The sequence below is a fragment of the Eubalaena glacialis genome, chromosome X (genome assembly GCF_028564815.1).
Source record: "Eubalaena glacialis isolate mEubGla1 chromosome X, mEubGla1.1.hap2.+ XY, whole genome shotgun sequence".
Lineage (NCBI taxonomy): Eukaryota > Metazoa > Chordata > Mammalia > Artiodactyla > Balaenidae > Eubalaena > Eubalaena glacialis.
Genome location: NC_083736.1, coordinates 78,814,103 through 78,830,414, shown reverse-complemented (window position 1 = coordinate 78,830,414; position 16,312 = coordinate 78,814,103). Strand labels below are relative to the sequence as shown.

General features: G+C 35.2%; 1 protein-coding gene across 1 annotated transcript in view; it reads right to left on the bottom strand.

The window, feature by feature from the left end:
- Positions 1-16,312, bottom strand: part of DACH2 (dachshund family transcription factor 2) — a 611,154-nt gene that overhangs the window by 213,813 nt on the left and 381,029 nt on the right. The window contains exon 4 of the mRNA XM_061178171.1: positions 1,883-2,014. Within this exon, the coding sequence (XP_061034154.1) occupies positions 1,883-2,014 (132 nt within the window). The remainder of the gene's footprint in view (positions 1-1,882; positions 2,015-16,312) is intronic.

Genomic DNA, 16,312 nt, shown 5'->3' with positions numbered 1-16,312 from the left:
AAGTTTATTACTGTATCCTCATCATAAAAACAACTTTATTCCAGAGGTTAAATAAAATAAAATTCCTGGGCTTCCCTAGTGGTCCAGTGGTTAAGAATCCTCCTGCTAATGCAGGGGACATGGGTTCAAGCCCTGGTCCGGGAAGATCCCACCTGCCGTGGAACAACTAAGGTCATGTGCCACAACTACTGAGCCTGCGCTCTAGAGCCCACGAACCACAACTACTGAGCCGGCGTGCCACAACTACTGAAGCCTGCATGCCTAGAGCCCGTGCTGCACAACAAGAGAAGACACCACAATGAGAAGCCTGCACACCGCAACGAAGAGTAGCCCACGCTCACCACAACTAGAGAAAGCCCGTGCATAGCAATGAAGACACAACACAGCCAAAAATGAACATAAATTAAAAAAAAATTCCTGTTGCAAAACAACGTTGAAGTGGAGGAAGAATTTGAAAAGAATAAACATTTTGGACTTAACCATATATGGGATTGAAACTTAGCTCTGCCACTTACTAGCTTTGTGATTATGGGCAAAGCCAAAACATTCTGTTCCTCTGTTTCCCAATCTGCAAAAATTGGAATATTAAAAATTCCCCCTTTTCCAAAAATTTGGTAAGAAATAAATGAGTTAACATGGGAGATAGAAGATGAATAAATTTGGGGGATGTAATGTACAACATTGTGATTAGCGTTAATGATACTCCATTAAATACTTGAAACTTGCTAAGAGATACAATCTTAAAATTTCTCACTACACAAAAGAAATGATAATTATGACATGATAGAGGTGTTAGTTAACACGGTTGTGATAATCATATTGTAATGTATAAGTGTATCAAATCAATACTTTGTACACCTCAAACTTACACAATGTAAAACTGAGCATGTTTCCATTTATTCCCCACTGTGAGCACTGGTTGAAGACCATTCTCACTCTATAATTCACCATGAACACTTCAGCTTTAAATGAGTTTATCATACTGATTTGACTCAATAATGTCCCTCTTTAATTCCTCTTTCCTTTTCCCTCCAAAATAAAGACTTACCATGCTTGAAATTCTAGAAGCCAAAAAGAAGAGAGAAAAAGCTACTACTTATTTGCCTATCACATTATACTGAATTTAACTGCAAACGCAGACTGGAAGCCTGTGGCTCCTAAGACCATCCTAGGTTGCCCCTTATTATTCCCCACTAAAATTACACTTTATTTATTTATTTATCCATTCATGTATGTTGATAGTTATAATCCCACCTACTTCCAAAAGAGATCTCAGGGGTGATCTTATGATCAAGTCAAGGTACAGTTATCACAGGGTCAAGGAAAAAAAAAACAGTTACTAAGAAAGGAGGGGACATTCCACTCCACAGGCATCTTTCTCTTGTCTCCCCTTTTTCCATCTTTTTTTCTTTGCTTCTTCTTGTTCTACATCTTTTCTTTAGCCCCTGCCAATAATATCTCGTCTCCCAGCACCCTCACTTATCTAAGGAGGTGGTACTCCAGCTTGAAGCAAAGGTGGATTCTCAGAACTGCATTTCAGTGGCAAATTATTTAGAGAAAAATGAAGAAGCCTGAGGTGAAACTGAAGGAGGGAGCTTTTAGCAATCAAAACGTGCAATATTTAGCACTATAAAAATTAGAATTTAACCCCACCACAACAAAACAATGGAGATAAATCAATGTTTCCTGAAATGGGATTCTGACCCATAATAGTTTTCTAATTTCAATGTACAAGTTAGAGGTAGGGTTAAGCCTCCTTTTGTACTAACTGCTGATAATCAAAGTATACATATTATTCTCTCCTCTCCCCTCAGCCCTCCTCTCTCCCTTCCCAGAATAAAGCAATGAGAGTCACCTGCTTTGGATTCCTGAAGACACTCACCTGTATTAGAATTAAGATCATCAGGCTCTGATTCGGTCCCATTTTGGCTTCCATTTCCCTGAAGAGTGTTCATAGCCATAAGCTTCATCTTCTGCAGCTTCATCGCCTCAGCCATTGCTGCAGCTGTTATACCTAAAACCAGAACCATTCCTTTTAAAACAGGGACCATTTCTTAATGTAATTGAAGACTGGATACATTTCTTTAACAGGTCTATGCTGCACAGGACAAGCCAAAAGTAAACCCCAAGTCTAATTTATGAATAATATCCTTTAACAAAGTAATTTTCAACTCCTGTAATAACTTTTTCTTACAATGGACAGTTTGAAAATCTGAAAAAGCATTAAATATGGGTCTGATTCCCAATTGAAAACAGCACAGAGAAAACAAACAGCATAATGTGAAAATTGTCTGAGAAATTCCAAAACTCTTGCTAATGTGTTCTGGTGTCTCTTAAGAGCTCTGGACAGTTGTTTTAGACAGAGCTCACCATGCACTAAAATCCATCTAAAACAACATTGTCGGAGGAAGCACTCTGAAATGCTAGAAGGAACGACTTTCTAGTGAATATCCTTGCTGGCACTTCTGCTAAAGAATGGGCTACCTTCTTTATGAGAGTTACCTTAGAAAGAAGAATTAAGGGGAGGAAACACAAAGTAGTCTTTATACCCTTTTACTGGCCTCCTTCTTATATACTGAGGGACCAAATAAATGAAAACATGGCAGGCCACCTCTGAAAGTGTGCCAGCCCTTATAGTATAATTACATTCTTTTGTATTAATATAAGGCAATTTTTAAAACTCTATATAATGGTACAAAGAGTTAGGAATAAAAAACCCAAAGATAAAATATGAGTGCTTAAGTTTGAAATTCTTCCTCCTAGGAAGTCTATATCCAGCAAAACCATAGAAATATATCAGGAAATAGGTACTAAAAATAGATCAATCTGTACTCCACCAATGCCCTTCAAAACGTCTAGTGAATTCAACTAGATTATTTTTAAATAGTATTGAAATCCCTAACCATCTACTGGTGCACTGGTACCATGCACCAAAAAGAAAAAAAAAAATCTGGCAGATTTAAAACAGCATTTTAGAATTCAGTGAAATCATTCTCCCCTGCAAATGCAAATCAAAGAAAAGAAGGCATGTATTGGTTGTTGCAAAAGAGTGGAGGTTCCTTAAAAAACTAAAAATAGAACTACCATATGACCCAGCAATCCCATTACTTGGATATACCCTGAGAAAACCATAATTCAAAAAGACACATGCACCCCAATGTTCACTGCAGCACTATTTACAATACCCAGAACATGGAAGCAACCTAAATGTCCACCAACAGATGAATGGATAAAGAAGATGTGGTACATATATATGCAGTGGAATATTACTCAGCCATAAAAAGGAGCAAAATTGGGTCATTTGTAGAGATGTGGATGGACCTAGAGACTGTCATACAGAGTGAAGTAAGCCAGAAAGAAACAAATATCATATATAAACACATATGTGGAATGGTTCAGATGAGTGGTATAGATGAAAATGGTACAGATGAAACTACTTGCAAAGCAGAAATAGAGACATAGATGTAGAGAACAAACATGTGGCCCAGGGGGGTAAGGGGGGGCGGTGAATTGGGAGATTGGGATTGGCATATATACACCACTAGGTATAAAATAGATAACTAATGAGGACCCATTGTATAGCACGGGAAACTCTACTCAGTGCTCTGTGGTGACCTAAATGGGAAGGAAATCCAAAAAGGAGGGGATATGTGTATACATATGGCTGGTTCACTTTGCTGTGTAGCAGAAGCTAGCACAACACTGTAAAGCAACTATACTCCAACTTAAAAAAAAAGAAAATATAACTACTATTATTAGCAAAATCTGATTCTAAGGGGCAGGGTGAATCCTTATCAAAGGTGTAAGGGGAAGTAAGTACAGCCTAGAACATCAACTGTCTATGTTTGGTGGAATCACTGAGGTTCTGTTTTGCCACTCTGCACTTTTTACAACACATGGAAAACACAAAATGAAGCAAACTTTTCACCACATTAGCTTGTCTATGAATCATGGCAAAGAAAGTATCTGAAAGAAAATTGCTTTAATCTCTGAAATGATGGTATACATTTGTACATTTTCTAGATAGTCCCAGAGATTTTCTTGCCATATTTAGCATTACTGAATTACAATCGCTCAAATCGGCCTGTCCAAAATCCTAGGGTAACTCTGGGCAGAAAATATGATGGCAATGATTTAAACAAAGGGATCCTGCTTAGGACTGCTAGGTCTGAGTGCCCCAAAAATGAAAATGTATCAGGAAAAGTTTCCAAAATTTATATCAGCTCCCCTGACTAGCAATTCAGAACTGGATCTTGACTCTAATAATTATTGAATTACTAGTTGTTCCATTATTGGTAGTATAAATAGTGGATTTTTGTGAACAATGTATGGATTCTTGTGCTGTGAAAAATAAAAGTTGACAAAATATAGACAAGAAATTCCAGGTAAAATGTGTGTCTCACACAATGACACTAAGAATTAATGAGCAAGAGTCCCTTCATATTTTTAATTCATAAAAAAGGTGGTAAGTTCCAATGTCTATGCATTCTTTCAAGCAAATGCTATCTGTATGATATCAGTGAAGAAAAAAATCAGTGAGCAAATTCAGAAAGTAACATTAAGGTGGTAAAGAATCATAATATAATAGCACTACAAAGATATTTAGGAGCCATCTAGTTCAATCTCTTTATTTTGAAGATGAGGAAATAGTCTCACAATGACATGTCATAGATAAGTTATTTAGGGGAAAATATGGACCAAAACTCAAGTTTCCTGATGGGATCTAGATGTATTTGTTTAAGTACTGTAGTAGTTCAAACATGAATTAATGAAAATCTCTAAAGGGATATGATTCCCTTATCACATACAGTCTCATATTATTACTTGTATTTTTATATCTCCTTACATTTGATTTGAAGTTTAGAGGCCTAGCCTCTAACTCATGTTTTGTATTGCCTCATGGTCCATATTGCATTGACTTTAAACTTATGAAATCTTAAATCCTATTTGTTGAGTCTTCAGTACAGCATCTGAATAACTGTCTTTGGGGAAAACCATAATCAAACACATGGAAAGCAATGGAAAAGATGTTATGGTTTATTTGATATTTTATTAGCAATTTATCCTTTTATTCAACTGTTCAGTTAAATTCTTAACCTCAGGATGTGGCTCAGTGTAACAATGATGGATTTAAAACAGCAAATTAGCTCCTGGCACCAAGTTCTCAAAATGCAGCCCTGGAATAACACATAAAAAGAACAAGCTGATTTAGGAGCTGCTGAGTTAAATTTTACTTGGGAACCAGAATTTCAGCTCGCATTAGACAAGTAGAAAATGGTAAGTTTAATGAGAATGAAACATGCCTTTAAAAATGAAAATGCTATAATTATAGGTAAATATCTATATAAACATCTAGAAGCATAAAAGTTGTCTTTTTCAGTGACTGAGTTTGAAAATGGTAACTTTTACATTTTGTTCAAATTACATATATTTAACTGATTGAAAATAATTTGTCAAGGCAGAGACTCAGTGTTACTGGGAAAATATTCACCTTTTGCATTTTCTGATACTTGCACATTTACTTCTGTAACCTCAGCACCTTTCATTTTTGTTCACTTACTTTCATAATTGGCTCATGTATAGTCACTATAATTATTGACCAAGTCATAATGTACAGTCTTTATGATCATTTACATTCATTTCCTAATCTAAAATTCAACATAACAATATGAAAGTGTCCAACATATCATAATTTCATGTGTATGCACATGTGCACACTTGTGTGTGTATGTGATTGATTATTATTATTGTTGGTAAGTATACAAGCTCCAAATTCAGACTTAGAGTGGTGAAAATAGTTCTTAAGGGTAACAAGAACTTTAATGAATATCTAAACCAACCCCTCCATTTTACAAATGAAAAACTGAATCCTAGAGAGGAAAAGTGAGGGACTTAATACAACACAGACAGTAGAGCTAGGATGAGAACTCATGTCTCCTGACATGTACCCTTAGTGCTTTGTCCACTAAATCCCACCTTCTTAATCTTGATTTTAATTTCTTTAAAACTCTCTAAATGGGTTTGAAGAGAGGCATTTTAAGTCACTGACTAGAACAAGGGAGAAATCATGTCATATAACTTCTCAAGGCTTCAGATTACTCAATATGAAAAATGAAGGGGTTGGACTAAGTGGTCTTTACAGTCCTTTATGAAGCAATAATTCTGACTAGATTTACTTTGTACTGTATAGTTTTGTCATACTTCTGGTTTTGTATTGATGTTATCCATGCATGCTCTAAAGCAAATTTTTTCTTGCACTCCTTTCTCACTAGTAAACAAGCATTAGACTTACAACTTTATGTGATCTATAGTCCTCAACCTAGAAGTGCAGTGGGGAAAAAAATCCATGGTTCGTAGAAAAATTTACAAGGGGAAAAAAGTGAATTTGTATTTGCAGCAGTGATTGAACAAAAATTAAGGCAATTTTATAGTTTCCTAATTTGTTATACTGTGCCTCTCTCTTCATATTAGTTTGAAAGCTTTTCTGTCAAAACTGTGAATAAGTAAATTAACTAAAGGAGAACTATGAGTAATCAAATCTTGAGGTTTACAATTAAATGAAATGGTGGGTCAGTTCACTGCAACATGGTTTTATATTTTAAAAATAGCATTTAATTAAATTAACGAAGTGTTGCATTAATAATATCCCTCCAAAAATGAAAAGCAGTTTAGATCTCCCACATTATTTCACTCTACCAGCCAAGTACTGCATGTTGGCTTGTTTGTTATTTGCATTCAAATCTACTTTGGGTCAAGTATGATGCACTAAAACATGAATAATGAAACATCCGGTGGTATGAAATATTAATGTGATATATACCACATTGAATCTAGTGGAAACAGTTTTGAAATTCCCTATAAATTAGCTGGATAGATGTAAGTCTTTTCAGAGGTTCAATTTCAGGTTCAGTTTCAGGAGACGCTTATGCTCTGAACTCCGTTATTGGGAAAAACACTTGGACTCGAAAAAGATTTAGAATGCAACTAAGGGGAAAGCCATATGGATATAAGAATATAAGAATGAAAGAGCAGAGAAGCGACATGCAAGTGGTTACAGGCTACCTAAATGAAGAGCAAATAGCAAATATTACAGTGATTCTTAGGTATCACCATTCAGGGATAGATACAAAATTAAAAGCTACTCAGTTCAGCTCTATGGCTATGAGGGAAATGTTGTCAAAACACAGGTATGTGAAGTTCTCAAAACAATAGATAGCACCTGTATTTAGCTAGACATCAGCAAAGCCATCAAATGATGTGGGCACTAGAAATCTGCTATATTGGCATGCACAGTTTGCACTCTTTGTTGAATCACAGATAGATATGAAGAGAAGATACCTCAATTGCTATGTGTATTTTATCAGAGCAAAATAAAACATATTTGGTCAAGTCAGTGATCTCTTATAAATCAAAACTGATAACAAGGATACAAAAGAAGAAAAAAGATTATTAATTCTGGCTTACTACCAAATTTGTGGCTATCCTTCTCCCGTAGTTGCTCAAAGAAAGTATTTAAGTTTCAGTTCAAGCATGTTAACCAAAATTAATTTCTATTTTGAAATGTGCTTGACTCTATGGTGCCAATAAAAATATATATTATACAATAAAATATATAACATCTGAACTATAACTTTAATTTATAGAAACAGACAGCCACAGAAAAAAGTCACATTCTTAGAAGAAAGCTGAAAAAAAAAATAGTGATCCATTAACTCAATTTAATTTTGATTAGCAAATCAATAATAACAGTAATCAACTGAAGTGAGGCCTACATTTAGATGATTTGGTATTGCTCTGCAGCAGGTATCACCAATTAATAGAAATGAGAAAGATTAGCATTTACAGAATTAATAGGAGAGAAAGAGAAACAAACCTAGCCAAGTTCAAATTTATAACAAAAACCATTTGCCTTCAGATACATTCCAGATTGAAAAGGAAATTCAGTGTACTAAATGTATTTTTGAAATATGCATTTCAGGTAATTGGAAGATGTTTAGGAAGATATAGTTTAAGACTTCTGGTTTTCCCTTGTATCTGCCATAAGTGCCAGAGAATCAACTGTGCAATGGATTCTCCACTCTTCTAGATAGTAGTTCTCAAACACTGCCATGGTCTGCTGCCCATAGAGCTACTAAAATGATTCTTTGTTATTTGTATTCAACATTATGACATTTGCATCCTAAATATTTATATACTACTTAAATAAAAACCAAAAAATCCAGCAAAACATCTTGAAACATTGATTGGTCAAAAAACCCTGCATTTTAAGATAATCTGCATATTTATGATAATCAAGGTGTAATATATAACATCAGGAAAGACCTGAGAAAATTGCAAGGAGAGTGCTTGCCTGGCCCAAATTATGATGTAAAAAATACTGCATGAGGAATCATAAGGTCTGGATATTAAATCTGGACTTATCTATAGCTAGTTATATGCCTATCTGAGTCACTTTACACTCTCTCAGAATCAATATTCTTGTCTTAAAAATGAGGTTCATGGAAGCAGCCATGATGTCCTTCAATAGGTAAATGGATAAATAAAATGTGGTACATCCAGGCAATGGAATATTATTTAGCGCTAAAAACAAATGAGTTAGCAAGTCATGAAAAGACATGGAGGAACCTTAAATGCATATCACTTAGTGAAAGAAGCCAGTCTTAAAAGCTACATACTGTATGATTCCAACTATATGACATTCTGAAAAAGGCAAAATTACTGAAACAATAAAAATATCAGTGGTTGTCAGGGATGGAGCCAGGGTGGGAGGCAGGGGCCGGGGACAAATAGGGAGAGCACGGCATTTTTAAGGCACTGAAAATACTGTGTAACATCATAATGATGCATATATGTCATTATACATTTGTCCAAACCCACAGAATGCACGACACCAAGAATGAACTCTAAGGTATACTATAGACTTCGGATTATAATGTTGGGTCAACATAGGTTCATCCTTAGTAACAAATGTACCATTCTGCTGAGTGATATTGATAATAGGGGAGACTATGCATTTGTGGATGTAGGGGGTATATGGGAAACCTCTATACCTTCCTCTCAACTTTTATTATAAACGTAAAACTGCTCTAAAAATATTGTCCTTAAAAATATGAGGTTCAGGCTTCCCTGGTGGCGCAGTGGTTGGGAGTCTGCCTGCCGATGCAGGGGACGCGGGTTCGAGCCCTGGTCTGGGAGGATCCCACGTGCGGCGGAGCGGCTGGGCCCGTGAGCCACGACCGCTGGGCGTGCGCGTCTGGAGCCTGTGCTCCGCAACGGGAGAGGCCGCGACAGTGAGAGGCCCGCGCACCGCGATGAAGGGTGGCCCCTGCTTGCAGCGACTGGAGAGGGCCCTCGCGCAGAAGCGAAGACCCAACACAGCCATAAAATAAATAAAAATAATAAATAAATTTAAAAAAATATATATGAGGTTCAATCCACCATTAACTTTCAATGAGTCTACATAGAATAATTACTTCCAAGATAACCATTTATTGACTTGTCATATATTAATTTTATATGTTAATCATGTCTCCCCTATCTAGGCTGCAACCTCCTTACTTGAAGAAACTATGTATTATTCTTAATTTTTTGCATTCCTTGGTGCCTGACATAGTAGTGGGTAGTTGGTGGTGCCCAGTGAATGACTGCAGAATAACCAATGGGTATTGTGAGGGACACTGCCAGGAGGAAGAAAAAGGTCTACTTTACTTGCCCAACACTAGTAATTGTGCATGGTTTTCTAGTAGTAGGACTATTTTGCATTCTCTCCACAATCACATTCTTCCTGACCTTCCTGCCAAGACATGACAACAAACATAAGAAGTGGGGAAAGAGATGGTTCACTCAAACACTGGAACTGCCAATAGTTCTGTGTTTGTTTTACTCTTTCACTGTCTGATGGTGCCATTCTTTATCATCAGCTTATGCTTACTGAAGAAGTATATGTCAAGAATCTGTTTTAGAAGGAAAAGCAATGTGCTATATTAAACATAATTATGTGAAAAATTTTGCAACAGAATTAGTCTTATTTGCAATTTAAGGAGCACATGAAGTTAACCATAGGTGTATTGATGTAAACATATGAATAAGTGTATGGTCACATCTCAGAGGCTTCCATTTGTATAATATTTTAATAAATGTGAATGCTAATTCTTTTAAATCTAAAACTTTAAAGAGACTAATTCTAAAACTCTGGAGAAATATAGACAAAAGAAGAAAGTCTAAATTATGCTGACTATGATAATAATATTCAATTGTATGTATATGTTCCTACATGTTTTGAAATATATATATATTGATAACTATGTCTCTATTAGCTATCAGAATGTGTAATTACTTGGAGCTACCTGAAACAACCAACAACATGAACATTTGCTATATGAGTTACAAGGCACAGTAAATAGGTACCGTGAGAACCTGGCTCTTATTCTTGAATCTTCAAAGGACACAAGGTATCTTGCAGATTATTTTTCAACGTTTACGTTACTTTGCCTCATAAAATGCAGTGTGATAACTCAAGACCTTTGTCATTTTTGAAACATACCAGTCCATTACATTTTTAATAACCAAGTATAATAAAAGATTTTGGTATTGTTATTTCCATATTAAAACTACACTCTCTAAATTTCTAGGACCAGAAACACCTGGCTGTCAGAGTGTTGACATGGCCAAGCATTCTTCCACAACATATGAAGTTTTACTTTAAATTGAGCTGCCTTTCTTCTGAGAGCAGTATCATTGCCAAGATGGGCAGGGTTTAGGGAATTATGAGGTATTGCCATACAACACTAAAAAAATATCCAGTGGGCATGATTTTCCCCTAAAATTGCTGTGGAGAATATTATCCTCAGTTAAGATACTAAGATGACATAGTTGAACTACAAGCATCCAATATTTCATTATAGCCCAGTAGAACAGATAGTTACAAAGGAGAATTCTGGCTCCTATCCATCCTGCTCAAAAGCATCTTTATCTGATCATACACGAGTTATGACATGAGTTAGTTAGTGCCTGGGTGACAGAAAAATAATTTGAAATTAAATAACTAGGCCAGATCATTAATAGAGGACACACACACACACACACACAATAAAAATGATTCTTCACGGAGCTGGGGGCTAATGAATGACTAATAAGGTGGCACATACTTTCTGGTTTCCCGAATTCCATCACAGTCCTATTAACAATAAATTCAGAGAGAGATACAAACCATTTTTTCTGCTTCAACCAATAGCTTGAGGTTGCTAAAGGGGGACACTAACTCAAATGGATCAAATGAAATAGAAGCCCTAAAGAAATTTATCTCTTTTCTAACCTTTTTTTAAGTCAGAATTCCAAACATTTTGGTAATAATGTCTGACCTCAGAACTGCTATAGCTAGAGATAAACAAACACACACAGCTGGGAGATAGATGCGGACAGATTAGTCCAGCAAAATGTTAGGAACACTACACCATGTTGATGATGAGACAAGGAACTCCATCTTTTGTGGCTTGTGAATTTCCATGGCTTTTGTTCCTGTGAATAAGATACTATGTCCGGAACCAATAAATAAGAACAGAATCATCATCCCAGATTCCAGCTCTCCAAACTATGTTCTATTTATTCCCTTTCATTTCAATTTATTTGTGCCTTTTTCTTTGTTATCCTCCTAGGTCTTTGATATTTTTGAAAGACAATGTTTCCATTAAGAGTGTAGTAATTTGTGCAAACAGATTGTCATAAATAATGGCTTTCTCTAGTTAAAGGTATCATTTCAACGTGATCTATACCACCATTCTTCCTGTTGGTGATCCTAGTAATGAAGCCCCTTCAACTCTGTCAAATTAAACAACTTTTTAACAAGTTATTACTCTCTACGTTTGTACGGAACAGAGCCTTAGTTTAGTTATATGTGCTGGTTTTTTTTTTTTTAACAGTTGCCATGTATCTCAGGAAGACTGATACATTAAAAAAAAGGTTTCCTTTGGCTGGTTGCAATTGAATTGAGAGCATAGGAACTTCAACAAGTTCCACATGAAATAATCAGATTTTATAGACAAAGTGCATTTTACTTTTTAGTTAGAATTCCTGCTACCAGTAATTTCAAACACAGCAGATTTTAAACAGCATTACTACAAACTCATACATTATGAATCTAAAAGGGGTATCTTGATTCTGTAAAATGAACTAAGAATTTCACAATCACTTTTTTATAGGTCTACATTCCTTCTTAGCTAGATTACTTAAAGAACTTCCTAAGTAATCTCCCAGGCTCTAATTCTACCCCCCCCCAGTACATCCCATAATCTCTTACTTCTCAGTAATGTTTTCTTAAATAGCATTATTTTCACATTACTCACCCACATTAAAAAATTTTTAGTGGTCCACCACTGCCTATAGAATAAAGTCCAGAACTCTTAATCTGGTATTTACAACCTCCCGCAATCTGCTCCCACCCAACTCTACAGGTAAAGCTCCACTTTTTTTTCCATCATATACTGCACACTCTAACCAGACTGAACACTCTGTTGCCCATACAAACCCAGTATTAGCTCATCTTCACACCTTTGTAGATTGTCTCTTTTGTCTGGAATGCTTTTATTCCTGTCTTGACAGCTGCAGCCTAAACAATCTTTAAGGCACAACTTAAATGCCATCAACTCCAAAAAGCTTTAATTCCTATAATTGGAAATAATTCTCTTCTTTGAACATTCCCACAGTACTTTATATAGACACATTTATATAAACATATTTGTTACTTTCTGCCTTATTATGATTATGTCTATAACTAGGCCTCACTTTCCCACCTAAAAAGAAGGTTGTGAAGGCTACTGCAGGGCATTATGTCTTACTCAGTTTTGTATTCATAGCAGGATATAGAATGTTGTCTTGCTGTAGACAGTACTTGATAAATGTATGTCTAATGAACTTACCATTCTATAGAAAAAGGTTTAGAAAAGGTGTTATAAAGATCTTCAATACTCAGAATGTAGTCATACATACGGGTAAACAGTAATCACACACACATACATACACTGACATCAAACACCACTTTTTTTCTGTTTAATTCAACTAATCACCATGTGCTGTCATGTCTCTTTTGTCTTTTATATGTCGTGGAAATTTCCTTATAGTTTACTTAATATATGAAAGAAAGAATGAAATGTACATAATCCTTCCTAGTGGTTTTAAGATATTTTTAAAACAAAGTTTTTATTTAACAAAATCTGTGGAGAAAAAGTATTTTCCTCTGATTAGTCATGTAGTAGCTATGACTGGTGAGGAGAAAATTACATTACAAATGAGCAGCTACCTGTTATCAAATTACAAGGCATTTTCATCAAAGGACCTAAAAAGGCAGCAGACTGACCAGTTAACATGTTTCTACTAACCTGGGGGGATTTTTTTCCAGTTAATAGCTTCTGAAGAATGCTTCCTTTTGATTCTTGTCTCTGACACAAAAATGATTGTCCCATTTAACCAGTCTTCTATCACATATATCAGAGAATCCTATTTACTCACACACTACTGGAACATTAAAACACAATAGAGTGATTGTCTCTAGAAGAAAAATTTAAAGATTGACATTTTTTTTTACCCCAAAAGGGGGTTGAGATCAAAAGGTAACTTTAATAGATGTTTGACTAAGGTCATACTCCCAGGAAATGGAACACTGAAGATGAAAGAAAAGAAATAGGTTTGGCTTTTGATCTCAGCCAAATCCATTTGGCATTGTTTAGCTTTTATATAATACTTCAGTTTTAGGTGATATCATGACTGAAATGAATTGGCTTTCTTCTTGAGGCTTTAATAGCTCTGTATTACTTTAGCATATAGCAAAGTTTAGTAAAACAGATTCCTACTTTGTTAGCTGGTATTAAAATAATAGTGGCAAACACGTTTTCTTCATCTATAAGTGCCACTATCATATGATATCCATGATATATTTTCAAAAAACATAAAAGGGAGCTCAAAACCCAAAATTTTCCTATGAAATGCTCTCCAAAGAAAAGCATCATTGAAGCCACCACAAATTTGTAAATAGCAAAAGGCCTTCTTAATTTTAAGTACACTTGAATGTACATTTTCCATGAGCTGGAAGAGTTTTATTGTTACTTTGTAGCTCATCATTGGACAATGCCAATGTAAAAGAAGAACAATAAGCTAAGCTCACTACTATATGTCAGGCACCATGTAGGAACATTATATACATTATCTTATTTAATCTTCAAAACCACCCTATGAAAATGCAAGGACTATTATGCTGATAATACAAATGAGGAAAGTGAGAGTAGAAGAAACTGATTAGCTTTGTCAGATCATATAGTGAATAAGAAATAAGGCAGAGCTTTGAACCAAGCTTTATCTAACTCCAAAGTTCTATTTCCATGCTGCTCTTTAATTATTAAAATGCTAGAACAAAACAAAAAAGAGTTATTTTTCTTAGTTCCATGAATTAATGATTCTTAAAGCTACAATAATTTGATAGACTTATATATACAATACAGGCCATTATTTGAGATGTGGGGAAGAGTTATACTATTTAATTTATCAAGCACTTGTCTAGATAATTCATGCCTCCCCAAATTAACTTTTGTCAAAAGCTTACAGCTTATCACCCTGAAAGTTTAGGATATTGTGTTTTATTTCTTGAATAATCCTGATAATTATCTTAATGTGCCACTTCTCTTAGCAGGTGCAAGCTGTCTATAAGTATCTACATCTTGTAATGCTTTAAAAAAAAAAAGAATAAGAGATTTCTAAGTGACAGCTTCCCATCATCTATCAAAAGACTTTACCCAGTGGATTTTTTTTACGACAAGGATCACCACAAAGATCAGTGACTCTAAAGAGAAGCTTGAGTTTCCAAATTAATACTGAATAGATTAGCAAATGATTTTAGAAGGGAAAACAAAAGTCAAAGGAAACATCATATACAACAGCCTCTTTTTAACGGATCTTAAACTTTTCAACTTTATTAAAAGACAGACCCATAGTTCCTATGTCACACTAACCTCTAAAAAGGAGGATGTCAATCAAAAAGATTAAGGACTCTCTGTACTGAAAACTGACAGCTACCCAGAATTGGAGGTCCCTGCAAATCTACTTGTCTTTGAAAAACATGGGGTAGATTAGGATACCCTCTTTCTCTCCTTTCTTTTATTTTCTTTCTTTGCTTGTCAAAAGATTATTCAGTGACATTTCTTCCTCTCCTGCACTGCCCCACTCCTCAGTCCTCTACCCTAGCACTTTCACAGTCTATCTCGATCACAAACATAAAGCACAGTAGAGAAAATAGCAAAAGAACTTTCTAACTGTTCTCTGGAACAAATCAAAATATAAACATCCTGAGGATAGAAGGCTCAGATTAAAATACTTTTGAGACTCAGATTTTACAATATGTTTGGCATTCTAATTTCAAAAGAAAAACAGACCAATATGTCAGGGGATCATTGAGGGTTTTTTTCAATCCTTCAAGGTAAAAAGCTCTAGTAAGAGGAAGCATGTAAAAGAGAGAAAGCATACAATTAACATTTAGTGGTTATCTTCTCTGATGCCTTTTTTATGTGAATGATGGTGAGGAAGCTAGGGAAGGGTGCTATCCATGTTGCCCATGGAGAAAGAAGAATTATTCTCCATATTTCAAAACAATTAGCCATCTCCAATCCTGAAAGCAACAGGGAACAAAGCACAAGTGACAGTCTCAGCAGTTACTTGATTGATGAGAAGAGGCCATGCAATTTCATGTCCTTTGTCTATGTACAACTTTAAAGGTAACTAGATTTTCCATTTTAAAATTATGACCATAAAGGAACAGTTAACAGTTGACTGGAATGATTTTACCTTTAGTGCTGAAGGGTGGAGGTGGGGGAAGGGGAAATGAAACATTTCAATCACTGAAGATCTAAATAAAGGAAAATTCAACCACTTTAATTCTATGGATATTTGGTTGAATAAGTTTGAAAAGCCATCCTTCAAACAATCATGGTTATGTTTCCCTTATGAGAGTTAAAATTTGCAACCTACGTAAAGCAGTCAGTGAATTAAAAAAAAAAACATATTTTACTTTTGCTGCAATTTTTCTCAATAAAAAAACTAGTCATTAGAAAGCTAGCTACACATATCAAAGACTGAAATAAGTTCATTTGAGTTTAAAATATTTCTTAATGTTAAAATTATGATAAAAATTTGTGACTAGTAAAAACCTTTTTATCTTTTTGACTGACATTTAATTGGAATATTTTATATTTCAGCTGCTAGAGCCTTAACAAATAGAACACTATTTCTCCTCATATCTACCTTCCAACTGCATTGCAATTTCTCTGTTTAT